The sequence below is a fragment of the Antedon mediterranea genome, chromosome 7 (genome assembly GCF_964355755.1).
Source record: "Antedon mediterranea chromosome 7, ecAntMedi1.1, whole genome shotgun sequence".
Taxonomy (NCBI): Eukaryota; Metazoa; Echinodermata; class Crinoidea; order Comatulida; family Antedonidae; genus Antedon; species Antedon mediterranea.
Genome location: NC_092676.1, coordinates 27,173,485 through 27,197,101, shown reverse-complemented (window position 1 = coordinate 27,197,101; position 23,617 = coordinate 27,173,485). Strand labels below are relative to the sequence as shown.

Genomic DNA, 23,617 nt, shown 5'->3' with positions numbered 1-23,617 from the left:
TTTAAATGAATTTTGAATTTGTTTGAAACTGTAACATATTGCACGACCTACATCAAACCATATTGTACCGGTGAATTTCACACACATCATATTGTCAAACACAATTGATTCCAAATTCGCTAAACGTAACAATAGATCTATTATATTAGTCATAGTCAGTACACCACCAAAAATTGGTTCATATGAGTCTGTCTTATACCGAGTTCCAGCCCATCCCACGCCAATATGCTTAAACAGCAACGAACATATGTGCAGTTTGTATGCATGTTAGCAGCAAAGTGACTCTCTGTTTTAGTATGTTTAACACAATGCCTACCACACCATATGTACAAAATACACGGTTCTCAATCACTTGTTTCTGCAGTGATTCAATTAAAATTAAGGCCATTTGTTTATATAATTTGAACTTCATAATGACATCATAGATCACAGATGTCCTAGAATTGCATTTATTTATTTAAGCTATACGATGTATATACAGTATTGTAATTAAACCTCAGAAAATAATTATACACCCTTAAGGGTATTTTTTTTTTGTAACAGTTATAAAAAAGGGGCAACAGATAAAAAAAGTACAGAAGCACCACAATTATTCATGACATATTTATTTATCGACTTTCTTCCCAAATACAAACATCTTTGCAAAAAAATTATTTAATAATTATTTTAATGCTTAATAATGTAACTGTATTCTGCTGTGTGACACTGGAAAAGTTGATAAAACCACTTGTATTGGTAAACAAAATTATTTTTCCTGTATTTTATTCATAAAATTAAGCTTTATTATGTGCTCGTTTGGTATTTTATTGAAGCATACAAAAATAATTGGATCCAAACAAACTTTTAATCCATTAATAAATTAAAAAAAAATCTTCAAAATATAAAAATGGTTAAGTTTCAGCAAATGTAAAGATTTAATGTAAATTTATTACTGATTTCAGTTATATAAAAGTAGTTATCCTTCCAAATTACATCAATCAAATGTTGTCAAATGTAAAAGGTATGAGCAGAATGACTGTTAGACTCAACAGCTGCATAGTCAGGTGGCTAATTAATAACTAATGTAAAAATAATATCACTCTTACAAAAAACTGTGAAACATACCTGAGAATTGGTTTTGTGTTAAGTTCTGTCTAGAATATCAAACTAGTTTGGCAAATATGGTGGTGATGTGCCCAAATATGGTAGTGATATGTCCAAATATGGTAGTGGTATCCTTAAATATGGTAGTGATTTGACATCATCATGTCCATATATGGCCACATCACATTTTTTTGGCACAGTTTGATATGTGTAGACAGAGCTTTATGTACAAATATTCAAGCAATAAGATCCCCGAGTAGAAAAAGGTTAAACATGTATATCTGATTGAACTAAACATGTATATCTGATTGAACTAAACAGATGTTAAAAAGTATACATCGAATGATAATGTATAATTTTCATTTTAAAAATTGCTTTTTTACCAGAATTAATTTGTGGTTTCTCCAATATTAGAATATACTGTACATACAGATTTTCATTCGTTATAAAACTCCCACAATTTACATTTGGTAAAAGCGTAAATAAGAATCAGTACAGCTTTAGTCTAAATTTACTATTTACTTATTTCATTATGGTAAATGTAATACCATAGATGTATGGTAAATGTAATACCATAGATGTATGGTAAATGTAATACCATAGATGTATGGTAAATGTAATACCATAGATGTATGGTAAATGTAATACCATAGATGTATGGTAAATGTAATACCATAGATGTATGGTAAATGTAATTATATAGATGTATGGTAAATGTAATGCCATAGATGTATGGTAAATGTAATGCCATAGATGTATGGTAAATGTAATACCATAGATGTAAGGTAAATGTAATACCATAGATGTATGGTAAATGTAATACCATAGATGTATGGTAAATGTACTACCATAGATGTATGGTAAATGTAATGCCATAGATGTCAAGTTTAAAATGTACAGATTTAAAATTGTAATTTATAGTAATGACGAGGGTTTGCAATGGGAGCAAACATCTTTTATAGAAACTGTTTAAAGGGGAGTAAATTCAATGTATTTATAAGTTATAACTGATGTTCTATTACAAATAGGTTTTATAAACACTAGTGTTTTTAATCAACCTTAATATCTTTCTTACTAGTTTAGTTTGCTCACAAACCACCTGTGGTATAATCATCTTTACATTAGTATGTTTAAAGCATTCCAGGATAATTCTAATGATTTTATAATGTTGGCGGCCAAGAGATGTGGAACCCATTGGGGTGCAAAAAAGGAAATTAAACGTACATTAAAACACTTCAGACCTTGGATGCATTAGATACTATTAGCATTATGGATGACAATTGAGAGTAATGTATGCCATTTCATAGAAAAATGTAAAGGGTTTTAAATCTGGAAGGCCTTTGTGTTGATGGATACAGGAGGATATATTATGGTGTAGAGGGACGATCTTCAAATTTAGGGTTTTATGTAGTTCCATACCCTAAAGCTCTATCTACACTATCAAACTTTATGTGACAAAAAATGTGATGTGCCCATATATGGACACGATGACGTCATATCACTTCCATATTTGGGCATATCTTTTTTTGTCATATCATTACTGTACATCAAAGATTGTTCAATATGAGGTCACATCCCTTAATCATGTTAAGAGTTTGGTTTATACCAAAGAACTTATAACACAAGAATCTCCTGTTCTTCAATTTGCATTCAAAACACAGTATCGGAAGTACAGGGTTAAAAGGTCAAACTGGGCGACGCCATTTCACAGCATGGAGCAGCGCCCCCTCCAAACTAGGAAGTCAATTATTCTACCCCCCTAGCGTATCAGCAGACCCCCTCTATGATTTTGACTTTCTAATTTGATGCGGGCACCCTACTCCTCAGTCAATTACTCTATACCCCCTAGAGCATTAGCAGATCCCCTCTATGATATTGACTTTCTAATTTGATGCGGGCGCCCTACTCCATGGCTCACAATGGTGCCACCCATAGCTCTATTCTATCCCACAATGCCTTTCGAAATTGTTACGCACTTCGGACGAACAGAAGATTCTTGTGTTATAAGTTCTTTGTTTATACCCAATAGATGATAATGAATGGATAAAGTATGACAATTTGCATTTTATTTAGTAGTGTACCGTTTTTAACTTTTAAATTAATTTCTAAGCTAAATGAAATTAATGCAACAGAATAATGTTGACATAATTTATTGCTTTTAGCATCATAAATATTTTATTTAGCAATTATCATGATCACTTTTTAAATAACTGACCAACAATCTGATCAATATAAGTTATATATTATTTTTCCAGTATTCAGAATAAAATTCTTATTTGCTGTCCGGTTTTGAGAGAGTTGACAAAACATACAAAATGGCACACAATAGTAACATTACAAACATGAATTAGAAAAAATATCTGCTATCATTAATTATCAATTAAATAAACAATAGTTAATACTTAAAATAAGATACTATTTACGGCTTCCTCCAAATCTGGATCCCGCAAATTGCTCATTGTTGAAAATTCATCGTAACTACTGTTTGTTTTATCAAAGTCGTCGAAACTTTCTTCGAGCTTGGATGACCTCTGTATACGAGAAAAACTAGGAATTGTTAAATCATCAGCATCGTCATCATCATCAAACTCGTACTCCAAACCGTTGACGATTCTATCGTCTGTTGATTTGTATACATCCGTTCGGTTGTCATGTGAGGAGGGGATGGTTGGATTTTCATTGTTTCGAAAACTAAGTATGTGGTTGATAGCACTTTCATTCTGTTCGCTCAAAGCACCACACGAGTTCTCTTCTGTGTCCTCATCCTCCTCCTCACTGGCAACATCTGAAGCGACAGATCCATCCTTTGTATTCTGTGTGTCAACACGCTTTTCGTCTAAATCATCCTCTATATCAGACATTTCAAACGCATCATAACTATTGCTATTCGGATTCACTTCTCCGTTTAAGGAGTTATCAAAGGTCGGCGACAGAGAATCATTGACCTCTAACCCATGTTCCTGTTCCCCAAGCAGGTCTTGGAGAGTGCTAGGCCGACGCAATTTGATTTTTAACTTTAAGGGCTTCTGCCGCCCTTCATCGTTGACCGTTAACTCTCTCGTTATAAATCCATTGCAGTCTTTGGGGCCTAGCTCCAGCATTTCTGCAGATTTATCTGTAGTTCTAACATCAAGTGATACAATATCACTTGATGGAATTTCTTCTTTTTTAACAACTTCTGGAACAAACTTTGTCTGTAATTCCGTGGCATCAAGCCCTATATTGTCCTGTGTTTCAGCGATATCACTTTTAACGGGTGATAACAAATCGGTTGAGACATCACTTTCTTTTGTTTGTGATTTCAAATCAGCGTCATCTTCATTTAATTCAAATCCTGGTAAAGTTCGAATTTTTGCAACTGAAAAAATTCAGAAAAAGTGAAATTAACATATTTTTGCAACTGAAAAAATTCAGAAAAATGAAATTAACATTTTTCTGTATTGATTTTCTATAGAGGGTTTCTTCAGATCACCTGTACAGCTGTTGGGGCTGCCCTTAGAAAATAAAGTTCAATAAATAAACTATTTAGGATTACAACTTACTTAACTGATCCTGAGGCATTTGTTTTTCTTCCTCAAAATGATTCTTCTCATCTTGTAACATCATTCTACCCAACATTACCATCTCAGATGACTCGCTAGTTTTCTAAAGTTAAGAAAAATGATAAAAGGAATTAAATTTGGAAACACTCACAAATTCTAGACTAGTAGAAAAACCTCCGAACTTTTTGAATTAATAGTAACTACAAATTTGTCTACACTATCAAACTTTAGTGTGATGTGCCTATATATGATAGTGATATGCTTAAATATGGTAGTGATATGACATCATGTCATATATGAGCACATCATATTTTGATAAAGTTTAATAGCAGCAGTTGCATTGCATTGTAAACAATTTAATTTTGGTACACAAAATTAATTTAAATCAAATATATGTTAGAGTTATGCATGAATACAGGCCATAGGGCATTCACAAAAAATGTATTCTATATATTAGACAAGTTCTATTTCCTCTGAAATATGATGTAAGAAGCATTTTTGGGTAGAAGCTGGGATCCACTTGATTTAGGATATTTTGACCTCGCTGATTACGAATATGGCGGATCCCAAGCGAAATTCGGCTATCTAAGCCCTTAATTTGCATAATTAAAAATGGCGGCCATTTTTTATAATTACCCTATATCTCGAGAACCACTAGTCACAGATAATTAATTTTGGAGTCAAAATGTTTTAAATATATGTTTTTATATTCACTTTAATGACACATTTTCTCAAAAAATTGATGCAAGTCGTATTTCTGACATTTTGACCTTTGACCTTGATTTATCGTATCTCAGTAACCAATAATCGGAGAGACACGAAATAGGGCTCAAATTGTTCAAAAACTATACATTCTTATTTATTATAATGAAATGTTTTTACAAAAAATGGCCGATTCTACAACTATTGACCTTTGAACTATTAGTCAAATATAATAATATAATAATAATATAACTTTGAAAATTGTGGTCTTATGAATTTTTTTTTCTTTTTAAATTGTTTAAAACATGTGTGTTTCTATACAGTCTAATGGCACATTTTGTACAAGAATGGCCGATAGTATGGTTATTGACCTTTAAACTACAGCATAGGCCTACTGTATACTGAATATAATATAATATAATTGCATAACTATGAAATTATTTATACTCAATAATAATTAGTAAAATTATAAAATTCACAGCCATCAAATATGATGTGTTATGATTTATATAGATTTAAAAAAAAATTGAACACGCAAGTTACATTTGTTGAAATTTAAAATTACCTGCCATCAATATGATGGAGTATGATTATAGATTTTTAAAAATGTGAACATGTCAGCTACATTTGGAAATTACCTGCCATCAATATGATGGATTATGATTATAGATTTAAAAAAGAATTTGAACACATAAGCTACATTAGAAAATTACCTGCCATCAATATGATGGATTATGATTATAGATTTAAAAAAGGATTTGAATACGTCAGCTACATTTGGAAATTACCTGCCATCACATGATGGATTATGATTGTATAGTACCAGCCATCAATATGATGGATTATGATTATAGAATTAAAAAAGAATTTGAACACGTCAGCCACATTTGGAAATTTGGAAATTACCTGCCATCAATATGATGGATTATAATTGTATAGGTTTGAAAGAATAGTGAACACGTAAGCTACATTTGGAATGAACATGTTAAGGGCATCAGTTTTGATCATTCATGCAAAGGTTTCCGTCATCTTTAGCGTTGTTACAGTAGCATATTAAAGCTGTACATGGTAGTTTTGACTTTTTGCACCTACATCTATATGGTTATGCATCGTGTCTTGCATCCACAATAAATCATCTCTAACGAAGCAGTAGGAATAGCTTCATTTTTCAGAAGCACTGGTTGAAGTTTACCATTAGATAGCTCCCAACCAAAATATGTTGGTGATGGCAAATGCTGGATTGGCGATACAGCTTTTTTCAATACGAGTGCTTGGAAGTGTGCTCTTTTTATATGATGCTGGTGCACTGCATCGCTTGTTGGAGGTAATTTTTTTTTTTTTTTAAACATGGCATGCCTAACTTAAAACTGTCGATAAAGGACACCACCAGACAAAGATGAACCAAAACACAGAGACCAATTCGTCGAATTATAGAAAGTGGTGAAATACCGCTGCCAAATTGCTGGTCAAACTTGTTGGCATTACAAGATAATAATGCAGATCTGACACGATTTCTATCAGAGGAGTTGATTCGTCAAGCTCCTATAGACAAAGAAATTGTCACAGCTGGTGGATTTATGAAAGAATCAGTTGTTAAATCATCAAAATTGTACACGAATACGTTGTCTCTGGTCAGACCATGAAGAATCGGACACGAGACTTGTCATGCTGCCAATGTCCGATACGACACAGTTGTAGTTGCTTCTAGGGATACAGACGTACTAGTGATTCTAGTGTCTCACTACCAAAGCATGGTATCCAAATGGATGATGACAGGGACATCCAAAAAAAGAAAGTATCTATAAAAGACATTTTTCACGCCTTGCCCGAGGGTTCTGCAAAAGCACTGATTCCATTCCACACTATTAGTGGATGCGATACTACCTCATATCCAGGGAAGAGTTAAATTACATTAATACATACATACAGTAATTTAACTCTTCACTGCTCATATCTAAGTGGTCACTCAAAGGCATCGGCATGGGAAGTATTAAAAAAGGTATGAACTAATTAAAGACCTGGGAGAAAACCTATCAGTGACCAAGTTATTATGAAATCGGAAAGATTCATTTGCTACGTTTACGGTGTTGGTCAAGTTGAAAGTACCAATAAAGTTAGGCTTTAAAAAAAAAGGCATTACCTCCAACAAGCGATGCAGTGCACCAACATATAAAAAGAGCACACTTCCAAGCACTCGTATGGAAAAAAGCTGTATCGTCGCCAATCTAGCATTTGCCATCACCAACATATTTTGGTTGGGAGCTATCTAATGGTAAACTTCAACCAGTGCTTCTGAAAAATGAAGCTATTCCTACTGCTTCGTTAGAGATGATTTATTGTGGATGCAAGACACGATACATAACCAATAGATGTAGGTGCAAGAAGTCAAAACTACCATGTACAGCTTTATGCCGCTGTAACAACGCTAAAGATGACGGAAACCTTTGCATGAATGATCTTAACTGATGCCCTTAACATGTTCATTCCAAATGTAGCTTACGTACGTGTTCACATTTTCTTTTAAATCTATACAATCATAATCCATCATATTGATGGCAAGTAATTTTCAAATGTAGCTTACGTGTTCAAATTCTTTTTTAAATCTATAATCATAATCCATCATATTGATGGCAGGTACTATACAATCATAATCCATCATATTGATGGCAGGTAATTTCCAAATTTCCAAATGTAGCTTACGTGTTCAAATTCTTTTTAAAATCTATAATCATAATCCATCATATTGATGGCAGGTAATTTCCCAATTTCCAAATGTAGCTGACGTGTTCAAATTCTTTTTTAATTCTATAATCATAATCCATCATATTGATGGCAGGTACTATACAATCATAATCCATCATATTGATGGCAGGTAATTTCCAAATTTCCAAATGTAGCTGACGTGTTCAAATTCTTTTTTAAATCTATAATCATAATCCATCATATTGATAGCAGGTAATTTTCTAATGTAGGTTACGTGTTCAAATTTTTATTTAAATCTATAATCATAATCCATCATATTGATGGCAGGTAATTTCCAAATGTAGCTGACATGTTCACATTTTAGAAAATCTATAAGCACACTCCCTCATATTGATGGCAGGTAATTTCAAATTTCAAATTTCAAAAAATGTAACTTGCGTATTCAAATTCCTTTTTAAATCTATATAAATCATAACACATCATATTTGATGGCAGTGAATTTTATAATTTTACTAATTATTATTGTGTATAAATAATTTCATAGTTATGCAATTATATTATATTTAGTATACAGTAGGCCTATGCTGTAGTTAAAAGGTCAATAACCATACTATCGGCCATTCTTGTACAAAATATGCCATTAGACTGGATAGAAACACACATGTTTTAAACAATTTAAAAAGAAAAAAAAATTCATAAGACCACAATTTTCAAAGTTATATTATTATTATATTATTATATTTGACTAATAGTTCAAAGGTCAATAGTTGTAGAATCGGCCATTTTTTGTAAAAACATTTCATTATAATAAATATGAATGTATAGTTTCTGAACAATTTGAGCCCTATTTCGTGTCTCTCCGATTATTGGTTACTGAGATACGATAAATCAAGGTCAAAGGTCAAAATGTCAGAAATACGACTTGCATCAATTTTTTGAGAAAATGTGTCATTAAAGTGAATATAAAAACATATATTTAAAACATTTTGACACCAAAATTAATTATCTGTGACTAGTGGTTCTCGAGATATAGGGTAATTATAAAAAATGGCCGCCATTTTTAATTATGCAAATTAAGGGCTTAGATGGCCGAATTTCGCTTGGGATCCGCCATATTCGTAATCAGCGAGGTCGAAATATCCTAAACCAAGTGGATCCCAGCTTCTACCCAAAAATGCTTCTTGATTCGTTTTCTAGGCCGTTTTTTGAGAAATGGAACCTGTCTATTAACTATATTGAAATCCAAAGTCAAATTACTGAAAAATTGATAACGGTATGATATCAGTGGCTGGATCTCAATGGAGAAACAAAATAAAATAAGCACTGAAAAAATGACAATGCTATGATACCAGTGGCTGGATCTTAATGGAGATACAAATAAAATAAGCAATGAAAAAATGACAATGCTATAGAGTATCACGGTGCTGACCTCACAGCGGTAGGTGGCGCTGCGTGGTTGCTAGCGCAACCAAAAATGCGTTCAGCCTGCCTGAGTGACTCCAAGATCACCAATGATTTGGAATAGGCTTATTGAAGTAGTCATTTTAAAACTTAATAATTTTTAATAAAAACACTAAAAGTAGGTATCCCAATGTAAAAATTCAAATTAATGATGGTACTTTTTCTTTCAGTTAATCAGAAGGAACTTACTGAACATAAACTTTTGCAATTTAAATGATTGAAATCGGATTATCCATTCAAAAGTTATGGTCCGTTAAAGTGCCCAAAAAACAGTGATTTTTGCTTGAAAAATGGCACTTTTTCTAATTATATTTGAACCCATTTTTGAAGGGTTATAACTTTTATACTAATAATTTTAAAGTTCTTATTTTTTCCAAACCCATAGATACAATTCGTCCGAGGGCTTTTTACGCGTGATTTTCCCAATGTCTCAAAAATGCCCAAAAAGTTCCTGTCTTTAAATGATTCATAACTTTTGAACCAATGTGTGAATTAACTTCTTTTTTTTTGCATTGCATAAAATGTAATATGTATTTTAGTAAGGTTATTTATATTGACAGGTAGGTAATTCTGAAATACAACATAAAATATTGTTAAAAAATGTTAAAATGTGGAAAAAAAAATATTGCGTTAAAAAACTGTGTGGGTATTGTTTCTTTTCATTAAATATTATTTTTCGTAAGTATACATTTTTTAAATAATTCTAGTATTTAAAGTTATATTTATAATCATATATTATTTTAATTGATTTTCGAACCGCCAAAAATAAGAATTAAGCCCGTGCTTATTATGTGTTCGATTCCATTTGGAGCGCCGGGCCGAACGTAGACTCGGCTGCGCCTACTACAAGTTAAGTTATATAGGCCCCTAGCTAAGGTCTAAATAAAAGCCTGACGAAAATTCTGCCTAAGAAATATCGGGAAGAAATTTGTTATTTAACAAAGTAATTACCTCAATGGTATAATTGTAACATGTTTAATTTTATTTCTCTTTCGATAATTCTAACCGAAAGTTGCACTTTGAATTGAAATATACGGAATAAAATTTAGGCCTAGAAACAGCGTAGACATACAACAGCAACACAGGCCAAAGCGCGTTTCGGCCGCCTACATAGAATGGCTTACGGCTGCTGCATAGCAAAATCAAAGCTTCTTAAATTTCTTCGGTACATTTCTTCCTAACGTACTTGCTTTATATAGTAGATTTATAAATATTCCACTTATTAAATAATTTAATAAATCGGTAAAATTGACGTTTCGAAGCAAATATTCCATGAGAGGCGACATTTTTCGACATGCCTCGTGTACGGCGAAGACTAGTTCAGAAAATGGAACAGTCCACTGCAGGGGTTATCCAATCATTAATTAACGCGCTAATACATGCATACCATGCACATTGTCTGGGCGACGGTAATTTAGTAATAAGCGGAGAACTGAATCCCCCCCGTAAGGAAAATGGTAAACACTGATATTTATGGTAGGGATTATTTTTTTCAGTGGTTGGTCTTGTTGGCCTCTTTGCACGAGGTCCACGCAAAGTCAAATAAAACGATGTGGTTTATCAAACAGAAATATAAATTAGCTTCAATTCAATACTAAATTAGCCAGATTTTGATAATGAGAAAGACTAAAAAATTCAATTTTTATCGTTAAAATTGACATTTGAGGCGGATGTACATAATAATAATAACCGATTTACATATCAAAATAAAGAGTATTTAAAGCCTGATAACATGCAACAAAAATTACTCCACCACCTATTATGGACCTCGTGCGATCGTGTTTTGAAAATGGGTAGGTGTTTTCCAAATTTATTTTTAGCGCGCGGATTTCGGCTCGCCGGCTTTTGTACCTCATTTTTAACTCGCGTTTTCTATTAAAATATTTAATAAACATAGATTAAAAATATATGAAAATAATCCCTTAAACAAGATCTTTCCAGACATATAATTTTTATTCACATGTGTATATAAGAAATAGTATATTTTTAAAGGCACAAAATGTCCAGCACAGTACCAGCTTACAAGAAGTTCATTGTAACTTCAAAGACACGTCACTTTTTGAATTTTCACGAACGTGTTAAAATCGCGGTAACGAAAATCCGCTTCATTGGGATACCTACTAAAAGATCACTAAATATTTGTTTTTAATAATCTATTTATTCTTCAACTGCAGTTAAGGTTAAAAAAAATCAAGCTAAGATACATAATTTGATAGAAATACAGATCTTTACTGTTTATCAACATAGTAAAGCTGAACGCATTTTTTGGTTGGCTAGCAGCACCCTCTATCGTTGTGACGTCACACCGTGATACTCTATGATATCAGTGGCTGTATCTCAATGGAGATACAAATAAAATAAGCAATGAAAAAAATTACAATGCTGTGGGTATCAGTGGCTGGATCTCAATGGAGATACAAAATAAAATGTTAAAAAATTTACAGAGCTTTCGGGCAACACTACCCATTTATTTGTGCATATTACATTTGTATTTATTTACTCACCATACTATCTTGCATAATTAACTGCTGATACTTGTTATACATTTTCTGTTTCTTTTCCAGAATAGTGGCGCTCACCTCCTCAAAGGCCTCATCAACTAAACAACAATTATAAAGAAAATTAAAATTAATTCTCATATTCACAATTAAACTCCTTTGACAAAGTAAACAGGGAGGTTGTAACTTGGTGGTTGGCTACCAATCTTAAGCTCTGTCTACACTATCAAACTAGTTTGACAAAAAAAGTGTGATGTGCCCAAATATGGTAGTGATATGTGCAAATAGGGTAGTGATATGACATCATCATGTCTATATATGGGCACATAACATTTTTTTGTCACATAAAGTTTGATAGTGTAGCTTTATAGTATAGTGTTCAAATCCTGTCCAAAGACTTGTTCATTTTAAAAAAATTTTGTGCGAAACACTAGTACGCTGGTATAAAAGTGATGTTCAATATAAATAATCAAATTTTTATTTATCAAATAGTGTCTTACTTTCTTCGAGTTGGTCACTGGTGGGCGTGTGGTCTGTCACCACATGGTAGTCTACGAGTCGGTGAATGGCGTCCTTGTAGTTCTTAAATGGCGTCTTTAAATCTGGTCCAATCATCTTCTCTTGATTTTGCTTTACTTGATGGAGCATTCTAAATAAACATAAAACACAACATGATTACTGGCTGAAACATTATGGGAGTATGTTTCCATACGTGTTTGATCCAAAAAATGACTGGGGTAATAATGTGAAGCACTTTGTGCATTTAGCGCCATATACGATTGATGTATTGTTATACGCCAATATAAAAATAGAAATAGACACCATTATATTGTGTTGGGATTCAATATTTCAATGTCTCCATATTGTATTGGCACAATAGGGGACATATCGATACAGCGTTACTAAAACACATTTACATTACATTTAAATATTGAAGTGTTCTTTTATTTCAAAGAAATCCTCTGAAAAAAAGAAATTATATTACTTACAATGAACTTCTTGTAAGCTGGTACTGTGCTGGACGTTTTGTGCCTTTACTTTCAATCTAAAAAAATATACAGTAACTTACATATTTATTTATGGTATATTATTTAAATCAGTCTTCAAAATTAAAATTTTGATTATTTATAGCATGAATTTTTATGGACTAACTTTTGACCAATACAAAACAAAAACTGTTTGAAATTGTTATTGATTACATTGAGTATGTGCTTACCTTGATAAACTGAGTACCACTAGAAGTCTGCCCTTGTTTAGCCTGTAACAAAACAATTCATAATCATTAGATTGTAGTACACACAGTGCAGAGATCATCACCATTCTCCTGATGACAGCTACATAATATTAATTCAGCAATTTAATTAAAGACCTCCAATGGAAGATACCCAGACTGACTTATAACCCTCACATCTTCTTTGGGCTGAGTTTAAACTAGGACTTAACTGTAGATTAAGCCTACATAAACCAGTAAACATATGATATTAACCTGTTTTTGTTGTTGTAAGTTGAGTAGCAATGATTGCTGAGACTTGATGTAGGCTTGCTGTTCCTCTGGAGTCATCGTTTTCAACTTTTCTTGAACTGATTTCACAATCTGCTGTTGAGTTGGTGTCAAATTAATGGATTTCACACCAATATTCTATAAACAAAGATCAAAGAATATCATTATTACTCCAATAGACATAAATATATACAAATATAAATATATATATAAATATATACAAATATATATACAAATATATATACAAATATAAATATATATATAAATATATACAATAAGCTCTATATAAAACAAGCTTTATTAGTGTGAAATTGTTGAACAATTAATATAATGTCTTGAGAATCCTATAACATGTCTCCATGAATAATAAAGAATGTTACAAACTTCTCAAAGTTTCTTTAGCAAGTTTCAGGAAGGAACAAAACACATGATAAGTTCAGCTCCAGCTGTATGCTTGCGACGATCAAGTTTAGTAATATTGTAGCCAAACATCACCTTTATCTCATGTCTACAAACTAGTTTGACAAAAAAAAAGTGTGATGTGCCCCAAATATGGTTGTGATATGAAATCATCATGTCCATATATGTGCACATCACATTTTTTTTGTCACATAAAGTTTGATAGTGTAGACAGAGCTCTACATAGTTAAATTCATAAGTACTTACGACGTTTGTTTCTTGTTTAACTGTCAAAGTGTCACTGCCAGCAGGTGAAGTTGTGTTCTGTTTAGGGCTCTTTGATGCAATCTTCTTGTTTCCTTTCCCTCCACTTGGTTGTGGAAGAATGACCGTGTTTACAGCAGGCTGCCTTGTCTGCTGCTGCTGAACCAGCATCTGCTGCCTAGCCTGAGTCACAATCTTCTGTTGGATGATCTGAAGCTGTTGCAGAAGGCGTGACTGTTGATCGTTCAAGCTTGGCATTCCAGTCAATGTCCGTATATGGTTCTGAATCGTCTGCAATTGCTCCTGAGCCTTGATGCTGATCTGGAATGTCTGTGGCAGGTTAAGTCCCTGGTTTGTGGCAGGGGTGGTTGCAACAGATGATGTTGTAACTACCGATTGTTGAACAACGCTTTTTTGAATACTGTTTGGATTTATGCTTGAGGACGTGCTGAAGGATGGTGTGGATGCTGGCTTTGCATTTTTAACGGTTTGTTTTTTTGGTGGATACTTCATAATAGCAGCAGCCTGGGCAGAGATAACAGGCTGTTGTTGACTGATTACTGGTTGAATACTGTTACCAAGGTTACTGTTTGCGTTCAACACGGGTTGATTAACCTGTGTATGAGGTACTCCGATTACTTGGCTAGTTTGCGAGTTAGATTGAAAAGTGACCTGTGACGGCGGATTGGATTGATTGTGTACTAAGGTTATGCTACCAGTGGGTTGCGGTTGAGTTGCAGATTGACTTGCATTACCAGCTACATTCTGCATGCTGTTAGTTGCAGCATTTTGTTGCTGGAATTGTTGCAACATGACTTGAAATTTCTGTTGCATTTGTGGATTATTTTTTAACGAGTTCTGAAAAACAGCAGGATGTTTCAAAATCATCTCTTTAAGGATGTTTTTGTTGTGCAGATTTGCAGTACGAAGATCACCAGTGTTTGCCGCTGGTTCTTTCATGCCATCATTCTGAACAACTGAAGGTGATGCTTGTAAAGGTTGGGATAAGGCTGGTTGATGCGGTAAAGGAAGTCCAACCGAGAAAGATGAACTGCTGGCGCTGTCCGTCTGTATCTCAACTTTTCTGTGCGTTAACGAAATACTTGGAGTTGGCACTTGATGGGTGAAGGTTTGGTTGTGAACACCTGTATTCTGAACACCTGAATTCTGTTGAGCTACTGTTTGCAGTGATGATGTTGAATATTGAATCTGGTTACTGCCTGTATTGACAAACGAGGTCATAGTGTTACTCTGCGAAACAGACTGCGAGGGGTTTACAAATGCTGGAATGTTTTGTTGTTTGGTCAGGGTTCGTCCCAGTTGCGGTGATGGCACTTGGTAAGAACCGCTGTTGTTCGCATTGAACGGCATTCTAGGATCTGATATCCCGATATTGCTACTACCACTAAAGGAACCAGACGGTTGATGCTCTACTTTTATTTCTTTCGTCGAGGTTAAGACGGTTTGTTGGTTAGGTATGTTTGATTGTACCATAGATTTCTGAATGGAGAAAGATGGCACTGTATCAGTTCCTAAGCCTGGATTCTTAGCAGTAACGGTAATGGGTTTGGATTGCTTCACAAAAATCATACTTCCACTCGCACCTATCGTAATGACAGGATTCAAAGTTTTATTACCGGTTTCGGTCACAGTCACGATGGTCGGTTGTGAATTCACCGGCTGCGTAAAATTCATAGAATTTGACACAAATGATGATGATGTCAGATTACCAGACGATGCGATAGATTTTGATTGCGTTGTTTGCGTATTTGATTGTGCATTGTTTCTAGATTTCCTTTTAGACGAAGTGGTAGTTGGCGGTGTAGACGCAAGATTACTACTAGACTGTGTTGTCATTCTACTCTGCAACATGTTTGTGACAGGAGGGTTATTACCTTGAATGACCTGATAGTTTGGCGCCCTCACCATACCGCTATTTGCGATAACAGTTTGTCCAGCGTTAATTCCCTGAACAAGTTGAAGGTTTCCAGGTATGTTAGGATTACGAATTAAAAACGTTTGTGGTTGGCCCGGTGCTCTCTGTGCAATCTGTAAAGTCCTCGTCATTGGCTGGTTTTGGAGTATCTGAATTACTTTCTGTCCTGGAAGAGGCTTCGGACTAATGTGCCTTGGTCCTTTTGAAATCGGTTTTGGGCTGATCGCAACAGGACCACTTTTAATAGCTTTACCAAGCTTTTGTTGCAATGGTGAATTTATAACAGTTTGTATTGGGATTCTTGTTCCACCAGTATTTAAAACAAAGCTGGTGAGTGGTTGTTGCTGCCCTTGTAACCCTTGCTGCAGTTGTACAGTTCCTATAATGCCCTGCGAAGTTTTTACAGAGGCCAATTGAGGCACCAGGCCTTGGATAACAATTTGCTGACCTCCTTGAGCATTGGCAGGAATCTGCTGGATGATCTGCTGACCAGACGGCCCAACCTGTAGCACAGCAGTAGTAGGTTGACCGGACTGGTTCGTCATCATAGGCTGTAACGTCTGGTTAAACATAGGCATTGTATTCACTTTCTGTGACAATGTTTGTTGTTGCAATGTTGGTTGAGGCACCATTGGTTGCCCTGTCGGAATTACCAGTTGATTTGTAACAAGTGGCGGTTGCGTTTGAACCGGTTCCGTGGTCGTGGAATCTATCGGCTCATCCAGATCATCCATAAACGGAAACACGCCCGCTTCGGCAGCTGCTTGACTCAACAATGAATCAAATGGATTCGCGTTAGTCGTAGTCTCCATCGGTGAATCGGAAAAAAGATCGTCATCGCCGAAAATATCTTTTAGTTGCGCATCCATGCTGACTGAACTTTGATCATGTGACGATGACATCATTAAAGAATGGTCATCCATGGCTACAGCTGGTTCTTGACCTTGCTGTATAATAGTTTGTTGACCACCTGGGTCAAATGTAGCGGTTATAAGCCCAGACGCATTATCATTTGCGATTATCACATTTTGCGCATCATCAATGCCGTTGGCTTTGTCTTCTACTGTTTCTTCGTTAATACACGACGCTACTAAGGCAAGCGATAATATATTCTTGCTTGTTGGTTCATCTGTAGTTTCCTATATACAAATTAAATAACAAAAATCATGATAAAATCTTATCTGAAATCTTATCTGTATAGTTAGACATTTGAAATACTCAAAATATCTATAATAATTATAACTATATATACTTTTAGTATAAATAATTAATAACAAATTCACAAAAATAATTACAAGATTATATAGAAATACAAAATGCATTTTTTTCAGGCAATATTAATATATATTTTTTTTAAAGTATAAAAAAGAAATGCTTACGGTAATGCCAGCTAAATAATCTTAATATAAACTTGAAAAACTATTTCTAAATCAAAATTTGAGCATTCCAAATTAATGCTTGGTTTGGTAATGAATTGGTTTACTTCCGAACACTTCGGCTTGTGAAAGTTTGTTATGTTTCAATTTCTAAAACTCATCAGAGTGAATTCTACGATCTAATTTTAAGGACACTTCTAAAGAACAAAACTAATCTAATAACACTAAAGTAAGTTTTATTTAAGCTTTATTTTACAACTTACAAACAATTTTGAAAATGAATATTTATTAGATCAGAGAGATGACACCAATGAAAAAGTGTACTAAAAAATTACATTCATGCATCTTGTCTATCTGTTAAATTAACCACAAAATGTTAAGAATATTTATAATACTTACATTACAATGCTAAAGCTCTGTCTGTCTATACTATCAAACTTCTATGTGAAAAAAAAGCAATGTGCCCATATATCGACATGATGTTGGGATATTACTACCATATTTGAGCACATCACACTTTTTTTGTCAAACTAGTTTGATAATGTAGACAGAGCTTAATGCATGCTTTATCTATAATCTACAAAACAATATTAATAATAAATCACAACTAAATACAAACAGAAAACACAAAATGTTTTCACATCAAAATTAGAAGTCAAATGAACAGACAAAAGCAAAAAAACTGTAAAATGTTTTTATTTGGGAAATGCAAAGCACAGAAATTGATAAAAGATAAAGCAATTTAACAATTCATATGAAAGCATAGTTTAGACAACAACAATGATCTAAATTAAATTATAAACAACACAACATTGAAATACAATTACAGTATTATATATTATCAGGTTGTTATTATCTAGATACAGTATGGTATATGTGGACTTATTATCCCAGACTTGTATTCATGAATGCTTTGGTGTAAAGAAAGGAGGGGCACACATAAAATATATGTATGGGTGGACATTTTATGTTTAATAAAGTCTGTTAAGTACTAGTACTGTATAAATGCTTCATGCTTTACTTGTACAAACAGTAAGCTGTACAACAACACCAATGTACAGTACCTGTGCATGACTGGGCTTACTATGCTCCAAGTCAACATCCAAGAAGCAATCAAACGCATCCACGTCACTGTGAAGAATTGCACACAAGTTCGTTTTAACTACAATTGTGTTGGGCTTTAGGCTAGAATAGCCAACAATTCGATTTAGACAAAATGATAATACTGTGGCCAATCAATGAAAGAAACTTTAATTGTTTTTTAAAATTATTATTAATAATCCTAGTTTAGAAGCAATATTGTCAAAATGTAATCATACAAATTAGAAACCTGCAAAGAAACTATTGTTTGTATATTTACAGGAAAGTTGAACAAAGTTGGAATAAAACTGGGAAAGGTCTTGGATACCATAGTCTTAAGCTCTCTCTACACTTTCAAACTAGTTTGACAAAACAATGTCAAGTGCAATGTGCTTATATATGGACATGATGATATCATATCACTACCATATTTAAGCATATCACTACCATATTTAAGCATATCACTATCATATTTGGGCACATCACACAAACTAGTTCAATGATAGTGTAGACAGAGCTTTATGAGTGTGAAAATGTGAAAACAATATAATGTCCTAAGAATCCTATAACATGTCTCCATGAGTAATAAAGAATGTTACAAACTTCTCAAATTTTCTTTAGCAAGTTTCAGGAAGGAACAAAACATATAAGTTCAGCTCCAGCTGTATGCTTGCGAACTAGTTTGACAAAAAAGTGTGATATTCCCATGGTAGTGATCATCATCGTGGCATGTATCACATTTTTTTATCACATAAAGTTTGATGATTCAAGAATAAAGGCGAGAAAGATGCAAGTGAAAATATTTTGCGATAGGTCTAAGATAGGAATGACAAGGGAAATGTATTAAGAGAAAGAAGAGCATCATGCATATTGTTATCATTATGTTCTACAAATTTATATTAGTCTAACTGTTATTGTTAACCAAAGGAATGTTAACTACTGTGGTAGCATGCAACTGTTTTAGTAGCAATTAAGATTGGGAAAAAAATGTTCCAATATTATATAGAAACACTCACCTAATCACGTCCAAAAGGGTTTGGCAATCATCGTCCATGACCCTTGGTCAAAAAAATTCACCTGTAAAATATTTAAATTAAAATAATTCTAAATAAAATTCTAAAAATTAATGAATAAAAGTTCCATTTAGTGAATCGAAACAATTGAATCTGAAAAAAATATTATACTGTACTTTAATTTTAAAAGTTTTCTAAGAATGGCACTTATTGATTGATGTGTAAATCCCTCAGATCAATTAATTAGATTCTCATAATAATATAATAGGATGGGTAAAAATCAGCAAAGCAATTATAAAAGGCTTTTTAGGAGGTCAAGGTGGTACTATAATATTTTTTGGGGAAATTTAGGCCATTCAAGCAAAACAATTGATATTGGTGACTATTGTAAATTATCCATTAATCTATATAATCTATTCAAATACACAATTTATTACAGTAGTCTTAATAATTATTTTAATATTTATTATTAATATTATATAAATATTACAAGATGTTTATGAGTACTAGAAAGAAAACCTAATATGTAAATGAGCTATGTCAACAAAAAGATTGACAGATTTCACTTTAGTTTTTTAAGGTTTCTGATTAAACAAGCAAATAAATCTTCCTTTCTTTTTTTTCCTGTTGTGTAAACATTTGACAACATATGTGAAATGGATGACTCAACCTGGAGTTGGACCAATGGCTATCCAAAGGCGGAGACTGCAAAGCTTAAACCTGGACTGATCCATTAGCTAACCACAGAATGTTCCATTTTTAGTAATCAAACTCATTAGGTCTATTTACTTGGCACAGGATCATTCCTTTTCCACACAAGATTTCTTATTTTGGAATAACTTGCATTTTCAAACATTTGAATACCGATGGTACTTCAAGCATTTAGAAGGGCATCTACAAATTCTAATAATGCGAGTTTCCTTAATAAATGGAAAAAATGTATCTAGATAGTTTTAGGTACATTTTATGTGAACCATTTATCATAGAAAGTGAACAAAAATTGCACTAGGTCAGTTAATTATTGATTGATTTGCATTCGCTTATTGATTAATGATGATTGTCTTATAAAGTGATACCTTGTTGTCTTATGAGAGTAGTTAAAAATAATAATGTAGAAAAACTAATGGAAATGGGCATGTTAATCATTAATCCGGATTTTATCGAAGGAAAATTTCAATACACTTGTAAATTATTCACAACCATCAAATTCATTATAGTTTATACTGCTTCAGATAAAAAAAAAATAAGAAAAGCTTGATGTGTATGCGATTTGTTCCTCTCTCAGCCCTACTTCTGCTTGATCTGACCAGGTAAGGTTGACCAACCACAGAAAGGAATTTTAAAAACATTGATTGATGTAACAAAAAACATATTGTTTTACTTTTTGGTGGGGAAAGATGTGATGTTAAAGGTTAATAGTGCGGATGTAGCCTTTTATAAAAAATATGTTGATTGATTTTTCACATCATTCAAGGTGTTCACACACAAACTACTCAATTCTAATCTCACTCATTTTAGGCCTTAGAGAAATAATTAGACCACAAGAGAAGGTAAATGTAAAAAATAAATAGCCTAGGCCTTCATATCATTATATACCACTAGTTAGGCATGCTCAGTATTTAATTATTTGGATTACATGTCTACAGACTACTGTACTTCCAAGCAGCAGCAATACACACACTCCACTCACTGTATGTACTGAGTTTGCTTTTTGTACCCAGACTGGCCTGCCAATAATTATGTTAAAAACAAGAGAATAATCTACCAGTTTACAACTTCTGCACCTAAGGTAGGACTTAAATAATTATGAGGGAACTGTAAATTACCTAAAGTGAACAATAATTGTGATCTATTACTATAACCTGGCGAAAAAACAGCCATATTAATTTGGATTCCCTGGATCGTGGATAGGTTATACGCGTTTTCAGTGCTGCGTATTTATCATTGGTGTCCCTCCACTGACGAATAGCATCAGTGCACATGATCAACTTTTAACTATTCTACGAAACCCCATCCTTCAAATCTGCATTAAATCACCCAAAATTGCAAATAAAGCCCTCCATTTTCCCTCTGTAACCTCTAAACAACGGATACACCCTCTTTCCCTCTAAATTTTATCAGAAAATAATATTCAGGATTGCACTCACCGTCATGTAGAGAGCATCCACTGTATAATAAACCCCATTTCAATAACAATGAAAATGATTGGTTGATGAAATGACGTTTATTAATTTACATGTTCAATTGACCAATTGTTAACGTCGACTTCTCAGATCAAATGAAGGTCAATTTATAGTCTCACAAGGGGTTTCCAATACTGTTTTTCAGGTTTCAAACATCCGTTCATTTTTCTTTTGTTGGATAAAAAAATATATAAAATAACGCAATTTATCATAAGTGAAGAACAGTAATTGTATTGGAACGGATGTTTTATATAATGTTAAATCACAACAGTATAATAATACATGTCAACTTGAATAAAATGTATTTACCACTCAAATTATAAGAAACAGCTTAACTAGGTTGTTCCAAAAATGTGGAGGGAAATGTATACCTATATATTAAAGGTGTCATTTTTGTACTCAGTAGACCCTACACAGTATTTTAGTTTTCTCGAATGTGTTTGTTTATTAATAATCAATATTACTATTGTTTTCATCCAACAGTTAAAGGTAGAACATTTCAATGATTAATTGACTTTAAAATGGACACGAAACTATTTTCCACAAAAAAAGTAAACGTAACTTACCTACTTAAATTAATGGATGAATCTATTTTGAAATTTGGCGGGTCATGTGTTTGACGTCATGGATAATATAACTCGCACCTCGAATGTCCTAAATTGTCTTAAAATTGAAGAAATTAGTAAAGGTCTAAATATTATATCTCTTTCTATTTACGCCTCGTTATGATTTACTTTCATAATATTAATTGCAATAGTTTTAGCTTGTAATTAGGCTTGCAGCAACTGTTTTGCGTTAGACTAGGCTAGGCCTAGGCCTAAACGTTTTAAAAGCTAGGCAGCGAGTCTAGTCAACCTCCCGATCCCGAACGGGGTCTTTCCGGCGCGTTTGCCATCATGTCTTCGCTGTGAATCTTGTTTACATGGGCCTAGCTAGGTCTAGAGTACTAGTGTTATATAACAGGCCGAGCTGAATTTCAAATGGCCTAATTTAATAAATAATAAGAATGAATATGATAATTTTTTACGTTGATTTTAACTGATGATGTTGATATTCTTCTGCAGAAATACCAGATTTAGATAGTTTGTGGAATCAGGATCTGCTTGATGAAATAGTCATCCCAGAAAACTTAAAACAATGTATTGCTGATGAACGATACCTTGTGCCGCAGTTAAAGAGTGCCGTGGAAGCATTCAGGTGTTGGACAAGCGATGCAACAGATTCCAAGGGTTAGTAATTTGCAATTCAATTTGCAACAACAAAAAGCAGAGACATGAATGAATTTACTTTCCCATAATGGTAGCCAGTTGTGCAGCAGCACCATTAATAACTTACATCGACATGATGATTTTATAGTGATGACATTAAAGATGATATTAATGTGAATAATTAAAAAGTGTTGTTTATACCACAAATGAGAGAGAAAATCTTGCCTAGAGATACAGTATTCCCCTGATTTATTTTTTAAGTGTGTTCCTTTATTTCTTATTTTTACATAAGTACATTTACGTACACAACACAGTACCAATTCTCCTAATTAATCTGAAGAGCTGAGGCATACAGTAAAAAAGTAAACATCTATTCTTGCGTTTGAGTATGACACAATTGACATGTGACTTACTGTACCATTGTGGAATCTGTAATCATTTACAAGCATTCAATTCGATGGCCCACGATTTTGTGGGTTGGTAGTCTGCTGGATTATTTTTATCTAAAAATTCTGCATAGTGTGTTTTTTCACATATTGTTTTTAAAATGACTATAATTTTGTATGTTTCAGAATTTTGGGGGATCTTTCAAGATAAAGAGTTGTCTCCTCGGACTGTGTTAGTTCTTTTGTGTCATCTGTTAGATTCGGCTGACAGATATCTGTCCA

The 23,617-nt window shown here is 33.4% G+C and overlaps 1 protein-coding gene and 1 long non-coding RNA gene across 2 annotated transcripts; one reads left to right on the top strand and one right to left on the bottom strand.

Annotated features, from left to right (window-relative positions):
• Positions 1 to 607: 607 nt before the first annotated feature.
• Positions 608 to 19,622, bottom strand: LOC140055122 (uncharacterized). Its single transcript, XM_072100336.1, has 9 exons — positions 19,562 to 19,622; positions 14,157 to 17,228; positions 13,476 to 13,628; positions 13,206 to 13,247; positions 12,979 to 13,034; positions 12,490 to 12,638; positions 11,996 to 12,090; positions 4,626 to 4,728; positions 608 to 4,441 (listed from the first exon to the last, which is right to left on the bottom strand). The coding sequence occupies exons 2-9, from the start codon at positions 17,010 to 17,012 to the stop codon at positions 3,486 to 3,488; spliced, it is 4,410 nt and encodes a 1,469-aa protein (XP_071956437.1). The 5' UTR covers positions 17,013 to 17,228; positions 19,562 to 19,622; the 3' UTR covers positions 608 to 3,485.
• Positions 19,623 to 22,369: 2,747 nt separating this feature from the next.
• Positions 22,370 to 23,601, top strand: LOC140054897 (uncharacterized). Its single transcript, XR_011846584.1, has 3 exons — positions 22,370 to 22,429; positions 22,806 to 22,970; positions 23,522 to 23,601. It is a non-coding gene; the product is annotated as an uncharacterized lncRNA (long non-coding RNA).
• The last annotated feature ends 16 nt before the right edge of the window (positions 23,602 to 23,617 follow it).

Excerpts from the sequence above, each read along its gene's own strand:
- LOC140055122 (XM_072100336.1), bottom strand. The coding sequence starts at position 17,012 with ATGGATGACCATTCTTTAATGATGTCATCGTCACATGATCAAAGTTCA. Across the intron at positions 13,629-14,156 it reads TTAAACAAGAAACAAACGTC|AATATTGGTGTGAAATCCAT; the intron begins GTAAGTACTTAT and ends CTTTGTTTATAG. Across the intron at positions 13,035-13,205 it reads GTGGTACTCAGTTTATCAAG|ATTGAAAGTAAAGGCACAAA; the intron begins GTAAGCACATAC and ends ATATTTTTTTAG.